The sequence below is a fragment of the Sciurus vulgaris genome (assembly GCF_902686455.1).
Source record: "Sciurus vulgaris genome assembly, chromosome: 4".
In the NCBI taxonomy this organism is placed as follows: Eukaryota; Metazoa; Chordata; class Mammalia; order Rodentia; family Sciuridae; genus Sciurus; species Sciurus vulgaris.
The window spans coordinates 12664503-12687898 of NC_136464.1; the positions used below are offsets into that span (position 1 = coordinate 12664503).

General features: G+C 44.7%; 1 protein-coding gene and 1 long non-coding RNA gene across 2 annotated transcripts in view; one reads left to right on the forward strand and one right to left on the reverse strand.

The window, feature by feature from the left end:
• Positions 1 to 12833: 12833 nt before the first annotated feature.
• LOC306659890 lies at positions 12834 to 22731 on the reverse strand. Its single transcript, XR_013763480.1, has 3 exons — positions 22314 to 22731; positions 14938 to 15446; positions 12834 to 14796 (listed from the first exon to the last, which is right to left on the reverse strand). It is a non-coding gene; the product is annotated as an uncharacterized lncRNA (long non-coding RNA).
• Positions 17501 to 23396, forward strand: part of LOC306660196 (uncharacterized protein) — a gene marked incomplete at its 5' end in the record, with an annotated part of 34429 nt that continues 28533 nt past the window's right edge. The window contains 2 exons of the mRNA XM_079138377.1: positions 17501 to 17581; positions 20085 to 20828. Of these exons, the coding sequence (XP_078994503.1) occupies positions 17501 to 17581; positions 20085 to 20711 (708 nt within the window). The 3' untranslated portion in view covers positions 20712 to 20828. The remainder of the gene's footprint in view (positions 17582 to 20084; positions 20829 to 23396) is intronic.

Here is a 23396-nt window from a genome sequence, read left to right on the forward strand (position 1 = left end):
AGGGGCCATTAGCACATCAAAATGGTGTTTGTTGAGCCAGGAAAAGTGATACATTATGCTTGCATTTATTCTTTGGTCCCCAAAGACTAATTGTTAGTTTGTGTTTTTAAACACCCTTTCAAGTGCTAAGAGCCCCTAATGAATTAAATTAACAGACCATTAGGGTTAAGAAAAGTGGTGTCTACGTGGACAAAGTGTTCCCATTACTGAAGTTAGTCACCAGGAAGAGACAGTGATCCCAGGAAACACTGCAGACCCTTCTACTCTGACACCGTGGGACCCTTGACAAAGTGCTCCTCCTGTGTTGCTGGGCAACCCGTAGTCAATCCATTGTCATAGGAACTGTCACAGGTGAGGACGCCACAGCCTGGAGAGCTGGTATGCTGTGCCAACTCAGACTAAGGGGCATCTGCACATAGAATGGAACCCTAGAAAACAACTATTTTACAAATAATGTTGGGTACTTGGTTTGGTTTGGGGTCTACACAACGTTTACTGAATTTCTCCTATAATCTGCCCAGAGCCCAGATCAATACTGGCTTGAAGGCAAAATCCCATGATGTCACTTAAAGATCTGACTTAGCTGCAGGGAGCAATTTTCTTCCTGCAACTCAGTGACTCCAAGGTCATTATAAGCACCATAGGAAGTTGTTAAAAGAGATTTTGAGGCTGTCCCTAAAATCTGATGAGGCGCTCAGTCACTTTCTCTGAGTGGATGGAAACCCACCCCTATTCTGCCAAGATAAAAGCAGCCATGGTAGAAACTTCTGGAAACCTCTAAACTGCATCTGTTCCCAAGGGCCCAGAGCACCACTGCCTCAGCCTGGTGTTATTAATCTCGGTCATCACCACCACCGTGGCTTTCTTGGGATGGGATGTTCAGCGCTTCACCTGTATTGATGACCTCATCGCAGCTGTCTTCTGAGGTCAGAACTCTTATTTTCCTGTTGCAGAAGACACGGAGGCTCGGAGCAGCTGGGCGGCTCTCTGGAAGTCACTTTGGCATTGCACACACTGACTCCTGCAGCACCTTGCCCCCGCCGGCCCAGCTGGACGCCCCCTTTGGGTGGGCTGGCTTTGTGGTTTGTCTTCATGATCCAGCTTAGTCGATCTCCGGATGTACCAGGTTCACCACACCTGATCAAGCCAGGGCGGTTCGGGTCATGGATGTGGTCTCAATCAACCACAAACACCCTTGTATCTTAGGGCACTGGAGAAAGGGACCAGACAACAGTCAAAATCAAGGTCCTCTTCTCTGTGTCATGTTTCTGCAAACTTGTTGGATGTTTCTGCTGCATTTAGCAAAATAAACTGGCCCTGTCTGAAGTTTTCTAACCAGAGTCAAGATCCTCAAATTCAGCCTCAATACCACCCCTATGCTATTCTGAGCAGTATACCACTAATAGGGGCTGCACGGTGCTCAGGGAATTTGGCTTCTTTTAATATATAATAATCACCATTACCTCTCAATTACTTAACAAATAGAGAAGCACAGGGCCATGTTATTTCAAAAAAGCCTCCTGAGAGTAGGGCTGAAGATCTCCAAATGTTACCCAAAATTAGCCGGGAGGGGGCAGGCTATCAGATCTTCTAATATGCACTCAGGGGAAATGTGTATATTATGTACTAATAACTCTGGCAGTGCTGTAACTATTCCTGGCCCTCTCAATGGAAGCTCAGACCTGGAAAACACCCTGCTCCTTCCCTTCCTAAGAGACAGCTAGACAATAGGAAGAGGATTTGGTCACATCTCTTCTGTTGCTTGCTGTAGGATCACGAGGGATTTAGCAGGCCCACCTTCTGGTTAGAGATCAAATAGCAGTTTGGCAAAGATGGAAAAAGAAAAAAAAAAAAAAAAAAAACCAGCAAGAAGGAAAAACTAATCAGTGAATGAAATAGTGGTGAAGAAAGAAGTTAAACTGTTTGATATTATGCAAACAAAACCAATCAACCAGCTGGGTTCTAAGCTATCCCTAAGCAATGGCTGCTGACTTCTGCTTTAGTCTGTCAATAAGTGAGCATTGTTAAAATCTGTAAAAAGATGCTTTATGAAAGTTAACCAGAGTTCATTTCCTTGAGGAATATACTCTTTCTCAAGGCAATTTTTTAGCCTCTGATTCCAGCACTGTTTTCTAAAGCAGAAAAGAGAGAGGAGAGGAGAGGAGAGGAGAGGAAAGGAGAGAAGACCTTAGGAGACCTTTAGTTTTATTTCCAAGACTTGATTTGGCTTTAATGTACAATTGCAATCTTGAAAGAGGCTTTGGTTTTCTGGTGGCATGAGAACTAAAATTAAATTTGGGGTTGGCTAAAAACTCTTGACATATAATGAGGGTTGAAGGTTAGGGATCTGTCTGTCCCTGAATCATTCTGCTTCATTTTGATGGGTATCTCTGCCTGCTCAGGGTAGAAGGCATGCTTTTAATTCACAGGAGCATAGGGACTTCAACCTCTCTGCCTGCTGGCTTTGCGTGGGTCTTTACACCAGTTGAATAGCTGTGCATTTGCTGTGGAATCAAGGACTAAAGAAATAAAGGGGAGAGAAGAGATTACCCTTTTAGAACCCCGATTTCCACTAAACCAAAGGTAAGCTCTTTGTAACTATTGATCAGGAAATAAACCCTTCTTTATTATTCCACAGATGCAGGAAAATCTTTCCTCTGGCTTCTTTTCTCCAACTCCTCCTGCAAATATTCGGTTTCTACCGACTTGCATTTCTTCCTGTAGACCTGCCAACACTGAACTTTTCTGACCTGAATCAGTAGATTTTCTTCCCACTCCAGATGGGAAGTTAAACTGGAGAGTTAAACTTTTCCATCCATAAATATTCCAAACCCATTTACATTTTTAACTCACTCAGTAAGAAAAATGGTACCCTTGGCCAAATGCAATATCCGAAACAATAATACGGAATTTTCCTTCAGTTCCAGGCTTTTTCCTATTAGAAATTAGTTAGAGATTATGACTCGAGATGGGTTCTAAACACTTCTGAGGAAACAGCATTTTTCTTATTGATGGTTGGATATATTCAACTTTGCTCAACAACTAACTCAGTTTGGCTAACTAGCTACTTACTAGCTGCTAGTGGGTGCAGGGGTGGGTAATGATTTGCACATATATGTTTATGTTATTTTAGTAGAAAATCCATGTGCCATTGGTAATGAATTGAAGGTTAAGTGACAATTTTTCCTTGCAACCACTCTTGCTGTATAGTCTGTGAACTGAGAACTGGATTAACCTTTAATTACCCTCAACGATCTCTCAACCCTGAGACAACAGTACCACTCCTACGAGTAGTATTTGCATATACAATTTAATGAGAGAAACATCTGTTTGCATATTTGGTATCATTAATATTATGCGGATGAATAGATATTCACAGTGTGATGGGCATCCGTGCTAACATCTCATTTTCTTTCATTTCTAGTCTTTCTTCTTCTACTCTCGGATGCAGCTGGACTTGTAGTAATTAGAATTAAGGGCTAGCTACAGTCAACAGCCTTGTGCAGGACACACAAACGCAAAGCAATCTGCGCACCTGCAAAACTGCATTTTATTCAATGGGGAAAGAGATACAACTGCAGGTCTCACACAGTGTACACTGTAAGGCTTGCGAGTTTGTGTGCATGTGTGTGCTTGAAACAAAACCAGGTTCAATTGGAATTAAAAAAAAATTCTTTGTATGTCTATTTTCGGAAACACTTCCTTTTACACACGGCTTTCCTCGGATGGCTTTATCAAATGCTTCTGATATAAAGTCTGACAATTTTAGAGCCGATCAAAAGAAGACCAGGCCAATCAAACCTTTATTTTCCTGGGAGGCTCACTGAAGGCTGACTGGGTTCAAAGATCGGCCTGCTGGCACCTCAGTGGCTCGTGGTGGCGTGGCCTGGGACCTGAGCCTCCAGACTCCAAACTTGGAGCTTTTCCACTGAACTGCGCTGCCTCTATGCATGGAGCTTCAGGATCTTTACAGCAGCCACTAAGCCCATTTTATGCAGCTTCCTAGAAAAGTTATTCATTAAAGCTACCACTTGAAAGGTGTTCCTATATGTGTACTGCACAAGCACTGTGCATGCTAAACAGACAATCTTTATCGACAACGTTTTTGTATTTTGTGCACATTAATTGTGATTTCTGCACATTGGGAGTTTTTATTTTTGCATTGATCCAAAGATAATGAAAGATTTTGTCAAGATTTTATAGGGCTTTCATTTCACGGTGTATTTTTCTATACTTCAATGCAGAAGAAAAGTGCAGCTTCTTTATGCTTTTCAAAAGCAAAACTCTGAGTTCTAACTTCATTTCACCCTCTTCTGATCACAAACCTTGAGCTGGACACTGTCGCCGTTCAGTACCTTCAGCTTCCAGCACTGCTGTGGAGATTATTTTATAGAGCTCTCCCGAATGTCTCATCAGGATGAGGACAATTCTTGGCTTTCATTAGTGAATCGATCCTCATTAATTCAAACTACACAGAGGTAGCGGCGAAGGGGCAGCCAGATTAACTAGAGAATACTTTGAACCATAGAAATTTTTTATGGGAATGTACTATTCTTACTTCTACAGACATTCTGTAATTAAAACTGGCCTGGAACTCTAAAGAGCTTTAGGATCCATGATTAAATCAATTGGTTTGTGATTTTTATATCCATTATTTTCAGGCAAAGGTGGATTATGTGACTGTTGGAAGCAATTTGCTAAGTATTTTTAACATCTAATACCCCACCTTCTAATTTATACACAGCTCATGTATACTATCTATAATGTAAAATGCATTTCTAAAGAAAGGGCTGGTTCAGATAGGAGCTGGGTTATTATTTCCAAATAAATCATATTTTTACCATATTCTCTGAGGAGAAATGGACACGATAGGATGGTTTGATTTTCAAAACCATTTTGAACACCTGGTGTGAGCAGAGCACCAACCAGGGAGTAGGTATCCATCTGAAGTACAGTTAGTGCCCGCCATCATCTTCTGATTCCATTTCTAGGTGGAAATGTGTCCTTGCCAATTGTGACTATAAATGCTGTGTGTGTGGGTGTCTGACACACAGGAGGCATACAATAACAATGAATATCGGTTGGATGGGTGGTTGGATGGATGGATTATGGTAGCAAGAGGTACCGCCTCTGCCACCCACTTATTAGCCATTTCTAGAATCCAAAGGAATGCACTGTTTCCAGTGATGCCAGTAATACTTTTAGTCTAGGTTGGAGTTTTGCCAAGGGGGACATCACTATAATTCATGGAACCAGCAGTAGCCGATTCGGCACGAATCCCGCAGGCATCTGATGTGTTCCTAACCACTCTGGAATTGCTTAGGAGGTAAAGAAAAGTGTGTGTGTGTGGGGGGGGGGGGGGAAATCCATAAAGAATGTAGAGAAAACTGCACGTAGTAGACAATTGGACAGTATAGATTAACTTCTGACTTTATAGTGACTTTTGCTTCTTTTACTTATGTAGACCTCATTTGTGTTGTTATGGCATGTTGATTGACCACATATGACTTGACTTGTGGGTGCTCTTATTGTATTCCTGGCTGTGTTCTAGGCTCTAGAATCTATTATGTGTACCCCTGGGTGTGTTGACTGGCGGCTCATAAATACATCTGCTCTAAGGAAAGGAGGCTGTGAGCTGCAGGACCAGGTGTCCCCTGAGGGCGGAGGGTGAGTGGGAGGTAGCAGGCACATCTGTTAATCCTCTGGTTGGGACTGCTTTGGTTCCTCCTGCAACTGTACTTCACTCATGTCAGAACCTGCGGCAAGTGATCAAGCCTCTGGTGTAGGAGGAGGTGGAAGCATATGTGCCTTCCTGAGATGGACAGAAAGACTCTCCGAGGCAGACCTTGGACTTCCATGGGCACAAAAACTTTGGGGCTTGTGACACTAAATGATCCATTAGGGAGAGAGAAGAAAATACTAGGACTTTTATGAACATGTTTTGATGAAAATAGTAAGAAATAAGAAAAGCATGGCGTATGATCATTATGTGGCTTGAAATCAATACATATATAATCAAATCGGCATTTTCCAGAACAGCCGAGCCCCTCTTCAGCATGGTCTCCATCTCCTTCTCCTCCCTCTTCTAGTCTGGACAGTCTGGATGTCACCTACAACTTCTAGGTCTCTGAATTTGCTATGCTGTTGTGTGTCTCAGGACTTTGCTCGGGCCAGTTTGTAACTGTGGCTTCTCTTTCCCTGTGCATAGCAAATTTCAGTTTTACTGCTGGGCTTATTGGGCAGGATGGATCTTTTCCACGGGCCCTACCACCCTCTCCTCGCTTGCATCTCTGTTATTGCTTTACCACCTTAGCCCCTGCTGGAGGACAGAGCTCCAATCCCTAGACATTTGTATTTAAATGCTTGTAGAGCGAATGAATGAAAGAATGAAATAAAAGTAGTCTCCTTGAGGACTAGCTGCTGGGTTTGTACCCCTGTGGCCTGTTTAGGTCCCCAGGAGGGGTCGCTCTTGGTACTTCCTGCAGTGGTGAGAGCCTGTAGCTTGGATCTTCTCTGAGTGGCAGGATTCTCAATATGGCAGAATCTAATTTCAGTGAGAGACTTCCCTCCCCCCTCTCCTCCCTGCTTCCCCAACCACTCGCTTGGGAATAGCAGAAAGGCTGAGCCTCTGACTTTATGATGATTTTTCTGTGCATGCCAGGAGTCCCCTGGAACCCTGGACTGGGGATCCCCCAGCGTGAACGCCCTGTTGGATGGACCACAGCTGAGCCTGCTTTGGAAGAGGCCCGGCATGTGCCAGAGACTTTTGAAATCGTCACTGACTGAGAACCAACACCCAACACCCAGGAGCGGGTTTTTTAAGGCATAAAACCACATTTCTGCTTCGGTGTATAGGCAGGCTAGGAGATTCCTTCGTGTTCCCTTGGCAAATCAGAGAGAAAAATGCACCAAACTGGGCGAGATATTTGTGTTAACCACGAAGTGGGAGAATGTACTGTCGCTATGTTTTGAAAAGAGTTATGGAGGCACCCAGACCAATAAAAATGGAGTACAGCATGAAATGTCTCAGTCCCATCCTTTAAAATCGCTGTTTTTTTTTTTTTTTTTTTTTACTTTGTTTTAATTCAGGGACATTTTTATACCTTAGTAATAAATTAACATTTCAAAAGTACTTTTACCTGCTGAGATGGCTCATTCTGCTAATATGGGGAACTCTGTGGACTCGAATAATTAGTGTAAATTGCCTTTGAATAACACAGAGCTGGGAACAACTTTAACTTGCGAAAGCTTAATGCTCCTTGCTGTACAGGATGAAGAGTTCTTAATGGGGCCTGGAAAAACAACTAATACCTACAAATCAAAGGAGAAAAGCCGTTTTTGATGCATTTGTCTGAGAGTGTGAGTTTTAAACTAAATTGTTAACACTTCCCCCCTGCTGAGGGTCATGGATTAGCTAGGCTGGGAGATTCTTTGAGAATCTTTCACACTGACCAGGGGAGGTAGGGGGTTCCAAATACAAGTGTTTTCTTAACCCTAATCCCTACCTCCCTGACCAGGACGGCTCTGCTTTTCCCTCTAATTAGGTGAAGAATTAGGAGGTGGATAAATGTGCTCAGGACGAGGATAAAGTGATTAGTTCACTCCAGACCATGATAGTGATTTCTAGGCGCTACTTAGTTCCTTTCACGATAATAACTTTTCTCTTTTTCACAAAAAACGTATTCAAGCAAACCTCAAACATGTATTTATAGGCAATGATAATTATCTTTGGGCAAGTTTGGGGCGGCGTATTGACAAACTATTTCTACTCTCCTCTGCAATTCACTTAATTTTCATAAGATTTTTATCCCATTGGGTACATCTAGAGTTTCTTATCTGAACCAAGTATGATAATTATTTGTGCAATCAGCACAAAATCTAATAACCTAACCAAAAAAAAAAAAAATTTATTCACATTTAAATGATCTTTTCAGCAAAGGGGGAAGACAACCTGTTGGTTGGGAACTATCTGAGATAAAACCATTTTGACACATTTTCTGCATATGAATAGATTCTATTGTGTGTGACTTTTCTTCTTTAAAAAGAGGATCTTGTAGATATTCTTTATGGAATTTCAGGTTGATTAAAAACAGTTGTGGGAGAGTTTCAAACTTCGGTGGTATTAGCCCAGTACACCAATGGTGAACATCCCAGGGCTACCTAGACCTTTAAATCAGTTTCTACACAAAAGCCCCGATAGGTACCAAGAGAACACGCAGACTTTTGCATTTAGATGGTTGGTTCCAGAACTGCACCCAAGGCTTTCCCTTCTCCTGCCCTTTTAGCTCGGATCTCTACTGAACATCTTGTCCATTTGCCTTATCTGGAAAGTGCTGGCAATTAACACAACGTGGGCCTTCCACCTCCCTTCCAAGGCTTTGGAAGGCCCAAGGCATTTTTCCCCTAGGCCTTTTTAAAGGTACGCGTTTCGCACTTCCAAAGGCAATGATCTACTTGTGAGCTTTGGGAACAAGTTCTCCCTGTTTTGTCCCTCTTGGACATTCTCACTGAGGATCATAAATGAACCAGAGCACAAAAGAAGCGAAAAATGAAACTATAGCTCTAGGCTGGTCTCCAGGCTCATCTGCCCAGGAGTAGACACCGCCAGCTGCGGCCAGCTCTTCCCTTGGGAAGGCAAGTCTTTATTTTTCTTTTTACTTAAAGCTGAACTTTCTTCAAACTGAGTTTTCCTTTCCATTCCTACAAACGTCAGGGCTGGTTGAAGGCATGCCGTCCGCAGAACGTGCCGTCATGCTACACAGGACAGAGCATACCGCACCAGCCAGGGTGGTGTTGTCTCTTGATCTTATCAGCTTCGTTTCCTAAACTCCAAAAAGATCTAACAGCACCGGTGAGCAATTTGGTTTAGACAATCTCTATAGTTATCCATCACTGTCAACAGTGAGCGGGTGGCATCAGGCACAAAGCTAGGAGACAGGAAGTGAGGCCAGGCCTACTCCTCCCTGGCTACCTTGCTAATTCACATTCACACCAACTCTTCCGAGGCTTGTCCTTCCTCACTGTTGAACTCCCTTCCCTTGTTTCATTTCTTTCTTTTGCTTTTGTTTTGGTCAACGGAAATCTAGCCCATTGCCTTCTGAGATCTTCCACAGTATGTTACATATCTCAGTTTTTCAATTCTCTAACTACAGACGAGAGAGGGAAAAAATGTATAAGATAAAATATACATTCCTGAGCTAAAATGAGGATGTCTGAGGGAGACCAGGCTGGTGGATTAAATGTGACCACCCCCATCTTTTGGGTTTGACTTGGGTAAATTCCATGCACATAATGAGAATTCTAAGCAGGAAGGTACAGTCGTTTTAGCAACGTGGATTTGTCTTCTTCTTCATCAAATGTGAGGCTATTCCAAACTTGTCCATTTTTGTTTTATAGTGTGGTTCTTTAAAGTAGCATCAGGGGCTTAGCTAGGGCATCTGGATTCCTACCCACTTTAGTCCGAGTGGGAAGCATCTGTGCTGGGCTCCTGAGCCAGCTCATCAGCCACCAACAGGACCCTCATGCAGAGACCCAAAAGAGCATGAGGTTTAAAAATGGGAACTGTTACCCTAATCAGGGCGCAAATCTGATAGGATCGAGTAATAGTCTCCCTGGGGAAAGATCTACATGTCAAGTAGTAAACTTGATCATTGTAAGAATATATTTAACACAGGAGACAAGAACACCAAACCAGAAGATTAACATTTCTGTTATATAATTACAAGTTCAAGGAGTTCAGCCTCTTATCACTTCATAGGGAGTATAGAAAGTAGGAGTGATCCCTTTTAATTTGTAATTATTTGACGGCAATGTGAGGTCCGGCGGCCCTATTCTTACCCTTCTGGGCTGGAAGACATTGGTATGCAGAACCCATGCAGGAAGGCCTGGTACACTATCAGAAGAAGCCATGTTTGATTATTCTTTAAAACCAACTAAGAGAAGTTAATCTCATTGAACTTCTTTTTATTCAACAAAAGAGTTGGATGTTTCCAACTCTAATGTGACTATAATGTTCATTAAATGGACTTCTTTACACCTTTAAATGGATTAACTGCACATCTTTACAGTCTAATTATTATACATGTCATTCAAAAAAATCACAGATCTAATTCAGGGCATGATAAAGGCCTTTCTTTTGTGACTCTGGGAAAGACACTGCCGTAAATGGATGTGATTTTTATCAGTGCCATTTTTTTTTTTTAAAGGGCACGTGTTGCTCCAGGGAGGTGGGAGGGAAGGATAGCCCTGGATGTGACTTGCCTGCCCCAGTGGTTTCATTTTAGAGATTTAGGATGGGCCTGGCCTGGTGCCTGCTCCTTCGGGCCCTCTGTGCCAGGCATCTTGGAGGTTCCTCCCACGTCAGGGGGCCAGCTAATGACTTCAACCTGCCTGGGACGGCTCTGAGTCAGATAAGGAGTAAATTATGGACAGCCCTGTTCAGTCCCTGGCCTTTGGGGCTTCTCAGAGTTCCTTCACCCAGACCTTTCCTGAAAGTGGGAGAGTCCCTCTCCCGGGCTTCAGGAGAGCAGCTGTGTCTTCACATGCAGGCTTGACCACGACTCTGGTCGGCCCTGCATGCCTCTCCTTTATAAACTTGGTGTGCTGTGGCAGTTCTCTTGTGCCCTAGGGTTGGCAAGGGTTCTGCTTGGCTCAAGAGTGCACAGAAGGCTCTAGGAGCTACGACAGAAATACAAGAATCTTTTGCTCTTTGGGGACAAAAGACTAGAATGGAGGACCCCAAAAGTCCCCAGAGAGCCAGTCAGGCCTTTTCTGTTGGAACTGAGGTGGGCACAGATTGGTCCCCATTCATTCATTTCACCGACGTTTGTGGAGAGATTACTATAGGTCAGGTACTAAGCATGGACAATCAGAAGCAACCCAAAGTTGAGTGGATGTGACTCCTGTGCTCAGGGAACAGCCCACCTGAGCGACAATAGCAGAGAATTTTGTGAGTTGAAGGAGTCTCAGAATTTCCCAGAGAAGGGAGACCTAGGGCTGGCCAACTGGTCAGAAGGCGTATCCGGAGAGCTTGCTTTGAGTTGGTGCATGTAAGTTCACAGTAATTTTACTTAGATTTTTACCTAATGTGGAGCTGCTTTGGAGTAGTGGATGAGGACCTGTGGGAGGAAGTGGACATGTCCTTAGAGCTGGTCAGCAGCCTCCTCATTCCTATTCCTGGCTCCTCCAGGGGACACTGGGGAGAGGGAGGGTGACCCCAGGCTGGACCACAGTGTCTCTAGAGCATTGTGAAGCATAGTGAAGAGACAGGTACTTTGTGGGGCAGTGCTAGGTGGATAGGTGGACCTGCCCCTTCCTGGCCACATGGCCAACAGGTTGCCTGACCTCTTTAAACCTCAGTTTCCTCATCTATGAACGAGGATAAACATAACCAACTTTCAATGCTCTATGTGGCTTTAGGAACAACAAATATGGAAAGGCCCTAGCACAGAGCCTAGCACATAGTAGGTGCTCAATAATGTTTACTCTCTTCTCTCCCAGCTGCTCCTTTTGTTGCCACCAAGCCCTGCCATGTCCCATTCTTAATGATCTGTAGTGTAGGTCTTCCTTCAGGAACAGGGTCGCAACTCCAAGCTGCTTCTACCAGAGGTCTTTGCCTTTTGAAAGCAAAGTCCTAAAGTAGTCAAAACCCTAAGGAGGGTGACATGATGTCCAGTGGGGTTGGCATTTGAGACCCATGGGGTGGGCAGCTGCAGCACCACTGCCCCGACTCTCCCAGCCAGAAGCGCCGGTGGGGTCCTGGTCTTGAGCTCAGCCTGGTGCCTGAAACTCCATTGCAAACCTGCCCACTGTGTGCACTTCCAGCTCTGGACTACCAGCGAGGCTGGGGTGGCCTGGGCAGGTGCAGTCCCCGCGCTGGGCTACCCACTTCCCACCTGTGTCCACCTCTCAGTTTCTTTTGTTTCTGGCGTTTCTCAGGGACATGGCAGCGATGGAAGAGATCCCTTCAGAGACGCCTGTCTTGAAGCAGAAAACTCTTTCATAAATCATTTAAGATCATGCTGTACCAACATAAATTATCAGAATTAATTGCTCCTTAAAACGTACAGAATTGTGCTACAAAGAGTCAACATCGGCTCAGGAGCTGCAAGTCTCTCCCAAGTCTTAGGAAGGAGCAGGAACAGAGACCAGGAGAAAGCAAACACCGGCTCATTGTGTGCTAGGTATGGCGTCCGGGTTTCCAAACTAATAAATAGTGAATGAGTAAATAATTTTGTTTTCTCTCTGCGTTATAAAGATTCAGTCGTATTTGGCCAAGTAACTTCAGGGAATATCATTAAATACTTTTCAAATAGTGCTTGCTTGAAGCCATGTTCTGCTGTTGGAAAGTGTCTAACAGATCCACTCAGAAAGCCAAGGTGGAAGGTGGTCCACGTGGAGTGTGGACTTAAAAGCCTCCTCAAAATTGAGACTGAGCCCTGGGGAGGGAAGTCACCAGCAGAAAGCCAGCCTGGTTCACACACTCATTCACTCACTCACTCCTGAATTCCAAATGGGGCAATGGTGTGCAATGGAATAATAAATTACAGAAGTTAAAATCTTGTCCAAATACCTTTTATCAATGATAAGCCAGAAAAAAAAATAGTTATGAAGATCTGCATTCAGAATATTTAGGAATAGAACGCTAGTATTTTTGCCTATGTGTATGCATAGCTTATATGTATAGCTGAGAGGGAAGGGGGTGGACAATATGCATATAATATCTACAGTGTAAATGTGTGAACTACATATAAATGATAGTATGTTGCAAATGAGATGATGTTAATACCTAAGGAATTAGATACACACCACTTGTTGGCCAGAAATGTTTTATTTCAAGATTATTACTTCAAGATTCTTCTGTACTGAAGCATTCTGTGATGACTCTTTTTCCATCATAATTTTCTTTCTTTTCCCATATGGGGGATTGAACCCAGCTTCTCTATCACTGAGCTACCACTCCCGTTCTTTTTATTTTATTTTGAGACAGGGTTGTGCTAAGTGGCCTAGGTTGGTCTTGAACTTGTGATCCTCCTGCCTCAGCAACCTGAGTTGCTGCGATCGTAGGTATAGTCATTACACCCTACCATCATACATTTGTTTGATCTATGTTAATTTTATCATAGGCACATCAGGTAATAGACCAAAGTTTTGATTTGCACGTACAGTATGCAGAAACTTGACACTAGCTTCAGTGCTCTGAGCAAAAAGAATCTTTGTTCAGGAAGTCTCTTATTGGACAATTAACATGTGGAAACTATATCAAACAGTATGTGGAAATGATAAGTTCACATTGAATTTCCAAAGGGCGGAGGCTTATTCGTCTTGGAACAAGACTGTCACAACTCTTGCTGATGGAATAAATGGGATCATTATATTTCAGTCTCTAAGTAATTATCAGAAATGAAGCTTTGTGAATTCTTCCCTAATGGGGCCACCTGTCACCCTTCAGTCTTTGTATATAATGACATCTGAAAACCTGGGCCTGAGTTTAGCTCTTCCAAATGTTAGGGACCATGTCCTGATTCCCCCCTGTCTTGGTATGATGAATAGATACATTTTCCTCTGGTTTTCCATCCTCCACCCAACATGTGATTCTGTGTGTTCAAAGTGTCTGTGGCAGATATGCGAAGCTATAGCAAAACCAGGTGTTCTACCATAATCATTTAGTCGTTGGCAGACTTGATTGCCGAGACATTCGTGGGAGGGTAGGGGGTAGACAGCAATTTTCTCACCATGTCCTTCCCTTGCTGCCGCCTGCTGCCAGCTGCTCTGGGCTCGTGGCGGCTGCATGAGGCTGCTGCTAAAGCCCAGGACTGATGGGCATCTCTGGGTGGGTTGTGGTCAGGGAATGGACTCCCCAAACCTTGCTCAGAGCCTAAGGCAGAAGCCCAGCTGGCTTCTGCCAAAGCAGAAGATGTGGCAAAGATGTGGCAGCTAGCTGTGTGGCTCAAGACTTTCCTCCAAGGTTGGACAGAGAAAGCAACTTGTCCCTGGGATTGTGTGTGTGACCCACAGATTCTTGAATATGCGGCTATTTTGTGGACCTCTGGTTGATCGTTTGATAGTTTTCTCATGCAAGGCATTCTTTTGCCATCTTGGATTTGTTGATCTGTGACAGAGGGAGAGTTAAGCAACCTCCTTATATTTCTTGTTAATTTTGTTCTCATCTTATAATAGGCAGCAAGCGTTTATTTGCTTTTATTCAGAGATCTGGCACCCACTGTGGATACTTGGGAGGAAGAAGGAGCCTCATTTGAGAAGTTACTTATTAGACAAATGACGTGTGGAAGCTCTACCAAACAGTGTGAAAATAAGTTCTCTTTGAATTTCCAAAAGGTAGAGGCCCTTCCTTTTCTTCCAGATGGAGAAGCTGTGTTGTTTGGTTCAATGATACATATATTTTTTTAGTACCAGGGGTTGAACCCTGGTACTAAACATTGAGCAACATTCCCAGTCTTTTTAAATTTTTTTTTTGAGATAGGGTCTCATTAAGTTGTTCAGGGCCTCGTTAACTTGCTAACTTAACTTAAGTTGACCTTGGACTTGTGATCCTCCTGCCTCAGCCTCCTGAGTTGCTGGGATTACAGGCGTGCACCACCAATCCTGACTGGTTCAGTGATGTTTAAATGGCAGACATTCTTCCAGAGTCTTAGGTGGTCCTCCCAGGGACTGTGGCTTGGAAACCACGTATGACCATTTAAAGTTCTCCTGTCACAGGCAAAGGTGTGTAGACAGAATAGCAGGTCCACAAGGAGCCAACTTGGTTTCATTAGGTTCTGCTTTGTGTTAAGCTCCCTAAAACAAAGGGAAAAAGACCGTGAGGGTCTTTATTATCTGAGCGATGATGTGAAAGTACTCTGCAGGGGCTGGGAGAGAGGGTGGGGTATGACCTCTGAGCCCAGTCCCAAGTGCCCAAACCACCCGAACACTGCTTACCTAGGAGTTACAGTCCTGTAGGTCCATGTGGATTGAGGCCATGACATTACTGGGAAATATAATTTCACACTAATTAGGCATTCTCACAGCCTACTTCCTGCAAGGTTCAGGTTTGCTTTAGTGATGCAAAATTTAATCAGTAATCAAGAGTCTTTATTCTTAATGCAGAAAGAATCCCCAATACTTACTTCTAGCTGCAAAAGACTTTCCTGCTGCAAACTGGGTCCAAAGAAAGGGAGTGACACGTTAGCATCTTAACCTACTTAAGTCCTTTTTCTTTTAGGAGGTGTTGGATCTCCAACCAGGGGCTCATGCGTCTCAGCAAGCGCGCTGCCTGAGCTATCCCCCCAGCCCTGCCTATGGAAGTCTTGAACTCTCCTGCAAGTGAGGGGTCTTCAGGAACATGCTTGGAACCTCCTTTCTCTCCCGCTACTTGACAGTCTCAGCTGAGCACCGTCATCCTTAGTGAAAAGGTCGTGTGATTGTGACCACAGCCCCCAAATTGACACCTGTTGAAATAATGTTGGAACCACATTGGTAACTAATCGCAACTAAGATGTCAACTCAACTAATCTGATGATAGAAATACCCAAGAGACACCCTCGTGCCCAGGCTGGCGTTCCCGGTCAAGTCCAGGCTTGCTGTCTATTATCTGGCAAGCCTGGGACAAAATTAGCACTAAATATAAGTTAATTCAATTAACTCCTCCCATCCCAGCAGGCAGCCCCAGCGCCCTGGGCGACCCAGGCCTTCTTAGCAGAAGGGTGGCACCCCCAGTGGGGAAACATTTAGGGTGCACTTCCATTATTTGAAGTGTGTCCTTTGCAACCAAGTATCTGCCTGAAACTCCTTCTGCCACTACAGCAACAGCAGAGTTTTTCTTACCCTTAAAGACATGGCAATAAATTGTGTGAAATTCATTCGCAGGAAAATACACCTGTATTTATACACAGCGTCCCTTAAGGATCCTCCCAGAAATACATGTGCTTCCCGGACAGAGGGAGGGGAGGAGGGGAACTGGGGAGAGAGAGAGGAAAGTCTGATTTAAAAAGAACAAGAAGACAAACTGAGAGTCTCCCTCCCAAATAAAAATAAAAATTAAAAAAAGTAGCTGTAATGACGTAGAAAAAAATTTCACTGCATGAAATTGTTTTATTATAAAGACATTCTTTGAGCTGATGCTTTTAAGGGACACAAAGGCCCCTTTTATTTCCCAAATTCCAGCAATGCCCATCCGTACCTCTCTCGACTCCAGAGAACTGAACACCAACCTGTTTAATTTTTCTTCCATTTTCCCAATATCCAAGATGATGTCAAGATAGAGGCCATGAAGCCACAGGTTGAGACCTTTTTGAATGCTAACCCCAGCCACACAGTCAAGGAGCCAAGTAGAAGAGCTGGGTTTAAATCTCACATCTGGGGCTGTAACTGTGAGCAGGCGGAACCTTGAGCTCGAGAAAAGATCACCCGGAGATCCCAAGGACAATGCGGGCTTCTCCAGGAGTCTGCGGAGTGGGACAGCCCGTGGAGAGCTAGGGCCATGTTCTCACCTGGGCCTCCTGGTGGCGAGTGACAGCCCACACTGAAGCCACCACGGGGCTCAGGGTGCGCAGTGGTGGGAAAGTGCTTCTCTCCATGTGGAGCCAATTAGATCAGACATTAAAAACAAAAAGAAGTTTGCAGGATGTCTCAAGTGTGGCTGAAATAAGGTACCTGGGCAGGAAACACCGGTCAGTAAAGTCTGCAGACCTCATTAGAAAAGGCAGATCAGCGGGATGAACCAAAGTCATTAAATATGTTAATTTGCAGCAAGGAAATTAAAGTTTGGGGAAGAAGACAGCAGCCATGGAAGCCCTAGCCCTGGGGCGGCTGCTTGGGTGACCTTAGGTGCTAATTTCTTTGTCTTTCAGGAGGGAGTTGGAGGATGCGACTACAATTCCATTTACTTGGTGACTCATTGCTCAAGACACCTTGGGCAGGTGCTTCCCAGGCATGGCTGCACGTTAGCCCGGAACGCCATGTGACGATGGGACCAGACCCGTGGGTCCACAAGCCCAGGCTCTGCGTGTGAGCACCTGGCTCTGAAATACATCTCTGTGGCTCCAGCACCTTTCAGGCACAGACAAGACTGAATAAATGAATGAATCTGAACAAGAGATTTAAGCAGGAAAGAGCCCGTGCACAGGAAGTCAATGACCCAGGGCTCTGTTCCTACCTGTATCCTGCAACTGTGGGGCTTTGGAGAAGCCACTTCACCAACAGGGAATCTAGGATAGACGACCTCAACATTTTGCTCTGTGGTCACTTTTCTCTCTGGCCCATGAAGGTAGTAGGGGCACTCACAGACTCTTTTTCTCCGTTTGCTTTTGGCTCCTGACCTTGCGGATGAGCCGAGCTGTGTAAGTCAGTCCTTTGAAGCTCTTTGGGAGGAAGGGGGACCCTAAAGGGGAGGTCAGGCAACACTCAGCAGTCACTCCTCCAGGTATCTGCAGATAATGAGAAAATGCAAGGTTGTGCAGAACCCAGGGCCCCATGACCTGCGTCTAGAGGGAGGGGTTGAAGGATGGTTTTAAAATGTAAGAGGAAGGGAGAGAAAGGGCGGAGTCAGCAAGAGGCCCCCAAAGTGGAGACCTGCACCAATCAGGTGAGCTAACAACAGGCAGCCTTACCCCTGGCAGGAGGCCTCCAGCAAGCCACACCGAAGCCAAGCCGAAGCCGAAGCCCGCAGAGAGCTGCCTGCTTTTTCAAAGGGAAAATGTAATTTGTAAACAGTCAACATCTTAACAAGCTATAAACAACCAGCCCTGACTTCCAGCAGATTTACTGATGCCTGAGTGACTGAAATCCACAATGCTTTTCCAAACCTACTTCGTTAATTTGCGGACTGGTATTCATTAGGGCGACAAGTCCCCAGGGGGAGTGCCTGGAGTGTGGCTTCCAACATGGGGACGAGGGGCTGGGGTCCCAGCACTTTTCCAACACAGGTGCAGGCCCAGGGCAGTTGATCCTGTCTTTTCTCTCTCGCCACGTTATAGGCTGGCCCGTGACTCATAGGATAGGATATGTTTGTTTTGTTTTAAAATTCTAGCATTTCAGAAATCGCCCATCATTTATCACTCATCCTAGATGAGCAATTGTGGGTCCATGCTGGCTGGCTGCTTTTCCTCCCCCCAGCCCCCCGCCTCACCCCCCTGGGGAAATCAAGAAAAACAAGATTCTACTTGTCCGGGCCCTTGGAGACTCCTCTGAATCGCTGGAATCGTCATAATAAGTGGTAGTAATAGAACCGTATACAGGATTGTAAATACAAACTGCTCCGTGGAGTGGCAAAAAATAATGAAGTAATTAGGTGAACTATCATCAGCACCTGTGACTGATTGGTACAAGCACGTTTCTCTTCTATTGTGATTTTTTAGGAGCAATACACAGATTCTGAAGTTGCGTAACTTCTCGTTCTGCCCCAGCTTCCCTCTCCCGAGGGCCTCAGTTGCTGGGTCTGAGGCCAAGTGCTCCAGGATGGGGGACCTGTGTCAGGGCTCAGCCTGTGGAAACCACAGGGGGGAAACGACAGTCCTGCTTTCCAGCCCATTAGGGTTAATACCACTTTAATTAGCAATTGATGTGAAACCTAAGAGCGCTATTTAATGAGCCATTTCTAGGCTAAACCTGTGTCTCACAGACAGACCTAAACCATGAGCCCACTCCGATGGGAGACAATTGGGAATGGAGACTGGCAAAACAACTCACTGTTGATTCTAAACGGAAATGACCATTCAAATGCTCAACCCGCCTTCTCGTACCTTCCTTCTGGCTGGGATTTCTGCACAATTGCCAGGAATAATAATTTCATGGTGATAACAATAGCTAATGCTTATAGTATTCCTATGCACCAGCCCCTGTTCTAAGCTCTGCATGTATGTTTACTCCTGAAAAGGTGCGATAGAGAACATTATTGTTTCCATTTTACAGATGGGGAAACTAAGGCACAAAGAAATTAAGTGACTTGTCCAGTCTCATGAGCCAGGTTCTGTCTGGTGGCAAGTACACATCTTAATCTTCTGTCACTGCCCTGCCTGGTGAGTGCTTCACAGGGCTGTGGCTCAAGAGATGTCCACAGCGTGTCAGGCACAGGCGAGGCACCAAGGACTGTGCTGAAAACCAAGAACACTTTCTCAGACTTGCCAGGTGACCTGGGAGAAGCTGGCGCCTTCCTTAGGCAGGGAAAGGCAGACGTCCAGGTACAACCCCCATGCCCACGGAGGGGCAGCTGGGAGCTTTCCTCACCACCTAGGAAAATGTAAGAGGTGGACAGTGTGAACCCATTGGTTGAGAGCCACTCACACCAGGCTGCTTCTAAGCTTCCTCCCACCCAGAACCTCTCTGGGTCTGCAGACTTTGACTTCTGTCAAAGGTCATGTAAGGATTTAATTTTTAAACCAATAGGGTGTGGAATCCGAGGCCTGTTCTTTGCTACTTTGGCTCCACTGGGCTGGCAGTCATGTACCTGCTCCCCAGTCCATTGCCATTTCTGACATTGGTGTGGGGTGGCTGAGCAGAGCACCTGCGGACATGTTCCCCAACCTCCTTGCACCTCCATGTTCTCATCTGTAAAATGGAAATAATGACCCCACCTGACTCTTGGGCTGACTGTGGGGACTCAGTGGATTAGTGCTGTTCGCTGCTGCTAGTTACTACTGTTTTCTACAAAGGCCACTTGTCCCAGAAGTTAACGAAGCTTAATCTTTCCAAGCCTGTCCTGCAGGCCCTTCTCCCTGGCCCTGTATTTCCGATTGATGATTTTGTCATGTTTCTTAAAGCGGGTCTGCCGATGGAATGTTTCGGGCCCCTAACTCTAGGACCCACCAGCGATTATCTAGAAAACCCAGCTTTGGGTTGCTCAGCTCTGCCCAGCTCAGAAGAGAAGCTTCTCGGTGTTGGACGCGAAACTGAAGGGACACTACTTCTTTCAAAGACAGAGGCCACAGATAGTGAGCCATTTAGATGCGCTCATCTAGATGGACGAGCCAGGACTGTGCCCGTGGGAAAGCCAGAAGCCCCTGTCTCCTGCACCCCTCAGGCCTGGCCAAACTGGGTCCAGTGGTGGAGGACACAGCGTGCCACTCATTCACCACGGGGCTCCCAGCTAGCGGAGTGGGGTCAGGGCAGGTACTCAGGAGATCCGTGGGGACGAAGGAGCGCCGGTGGCGTGGGTAGCTCGGAGGAGGGAGAGGACACCGGGATCCGAGGAGGACAGGTGGCTTTCGCGCAAAGCCAGTGTGAAAAACAAACCTGCCATGGGGGTGTCGGGTCAGAAAAGTGCCGGAGCGTGCGCAGGGCTGTGCAATGGGACGCCGGCCCGGAGCGGTTCCGTTTCCCTCTGTGCGCTGGTGGCCAAAGTCAGTCCTCCATTTCGGATCCCACGTCAGCACCTTCTCAGCTTGGAAACAATGCCGCGTGCAGATCGCAGAGCAGGGCGGGCTGGAGCCGGCGGGGAACGCGCCCCGGGCGGCCAGGCTCGGCTCCGGGCTGGGGGCGAGCTGCTCTGCCGACCCACGTCCCGCAGGCTGGGTAGACTCCAAGTGCCAGAGGACCCGGGATCAGACAGCCCAACGGTGCCGCGATGCAGGAGGCGATCTGAATTCTACTTAGTGCGACACCCTTCCAGCCAGACCGCAGCACATGGCAGGACACTTGTGTCCGAGCCCCGCACCTCCGGGCGTTGGCTCACGCTGTCCCAGCGACATCTCTATGAAGCCCCCAGGGGAGAGAGTTAAGATACTGGAGAGAACCTTAGGATTTCTGCAGGCCTGGGCAGAACCGATCGGCAGCCACAGATGGCTCTGTTGGAAAGGCATCCTCCTCCTTTGCCAAGGATGGAGAAGTTTTTCAAGGTTATTTATTTTCCTTTTTAAAAAGATTATTTTCAATTTTAGATATAGTTTTAAAGGTTTCATGTTGGTGCATCGGAAAAAGAGATTGCTTTCGCTCCAGCTGAGCTGTGGCATACACACACAGGACTTGACACACAGAAAACAAGAAAGCCAGGAAAATAATAGGGGCCAGAGACTGGGATTTCACAAATTTTATTTTTCTTCCCTCTCAGAATAAACTGTTGGTTTACTGTGACTGCTAAAAATTAGACTGATTTCCTTTTCGAGTGTGGTATCAATGAACAGGTATATATCCCAGAAACTGCAGTTCAAACATTTTTTTAAAGGAAAACAGGAAGACTTGAATTAAAAAAAAAAAAAAAATCTGTGTAGGCAGCAATGGAAACCTAAGTCCACAAATCTGATTTATTTACATATATCAGCATTTTTTTCATACGTCTGATTTTTGGACAATGGGTTTTTAAAATTGAGAATAGTGCGCTTAAGTGATAAAAAATTTCAGGATTTTTTTGATACATGATTTCACTGTATAATGATCAGATTCTTCTGTTGCTACTTGTTGGTAGCTGTTTTCTAAAAAATGAATGCTACAGACATCTTAAATTGATCTATATTCCCCTTAAAACTAAATAAACCTTTGATAAAGAAGGTGAAAAATAAATGAGATGTTGTCGAAGCTCCATCACAACTTATGAATCAGGATTATAGTTCAAAAGGCAGTATCTTTGGAGGCTGAGCAGTGGCTACGGAAAGCTTTTATTTTTCATGGAAATTAACCTTAACAGGAAGGGGAAATGATCTTGTAGGATTTTCTATTTTGGAACTAATATGCTAAATCATTTTGGATTTGATGGTCTTAGAACGCAGTTAACATGACTTTGAAAACAGCATTTTTAAAGAAGAAAAGTTTTCCTTCTGCAAGATTCCTTACACCATATCTTAATTTTAGTTGTATGTTTTCAAATACTGAATGCTCATCCTACCACACTGCTATACTCATGCACTGCTTAGTTAATTTTGTGTGTGTGTGAAAATCATAGCTAAATGACTTATTGCCTCACTTAGGGCTGTCTCAAAGATGCTTAACACTGATATTTCATTCAAGAACTCTTAAAGTTCTTGCTCTATTTTGGACTAATTGATGTTATAAGAATAAACCTGGAGATATTTATTTTCCAGTACTGTTTTTGAATTTATTTATCCCAAATTAGGATAAAAATCAGATTGTTGATAATTGTGAAATATGATATTGCAATTCATTGCCAAACATCACAACTATGCCTACGTGCAAGAATTAAGAGATCTTATGAATCAGTACAGAACACTGGGTAAAATGAGGCATCTGCCCCAGAATCTTCTCCCTGTGCTATTTATTCAACAATGCCCAGAGAGTCCCCAGGGATATAGAAGTCATGGCCAGGTCACCGGCTTCTGTACACAGTGATGGTTTCTGTGGGAAAAAGGCTCCGATGTCATACTACTTACCTTGTTTTAGAACACAACTGTTGCAGGTAGGAGTGTCCCCAACTGCTTCTTGGGTTTATTCAATCTGCATCCAGGAAGAATCCTTTTCCCTGACTAGTCAATTTTTAGGTATTCCTTAGGAGCAAGGGATTTTGGAAAATACCGTGCATGCTTTCCTCAGTAGTTCCTCTCAGCTGAAAGCCTTAGAGATGGACAAGTGTACACTGGCTGCCCGACAGGCAATGAAATTCGGAGCAGGAAGACTCCTTCCAAAAGCCTTTCACACAGCATGAGCACATTTTCACAAATAGCCACTAGATGGCGTATGACAACCATTTGTGTCAGCCGCCAGGGAGGCATCTGTCCTAATCTGTTCATAGGTACCATTGGGTTCTAAACAATTCCTCCAAGACAATTTCATACTAGATTATGACTATCATTTCAGACTTTCAATGAAACCTAAGGGATCCTGGCTTACATTTGAACATGGGGGGAAGAAACTTTATCAGATTGTGCACCGCTGTATCTCCACATCACCATTGATAAACATTGACACTTAAAGCTGAATTAAGACATAAATATTAAGCACCAATGTATATCTACCCATTCATCTACCAAGGCTTCCACAAACATTTATTAAGTATCTACTGTGTGCATATGTCACTCATGTTTCTAAAATGTTGAAAGAATCTTTTATTACCAGAAATGAAGACGAGTATTAGAAAATAAAGACAGTGATTTCATGTTGTCCAGGTGAGTCAGATATAATGTTAAAACTAAATATGCCTCTGGAACTTCAGCAGCTTGATTTCTTTTCTTTTTTTGCTATTTAATGGTTATTTATTCATTCTCTATTTTTTCATTCTCTATTTTTTAATTGGTGCATTATAGTTATATGTGAAAGTGGATTTACTATGATGTATTCCTACGTGCACATGCTGTAGTTTGGCTAATTTTATTCTACTGTTCCTCCCCCTCAATCCCCTTTCTCTACTCCACTGTTCTCCCTTCTATTTTCATGAGATTGCCCCCTCTTCTTTTTTAATTCCTTTTTTCTCTCTAGCTTTTGCATGTAAGAGAAAACATTTGACCCTTGATTTTCTG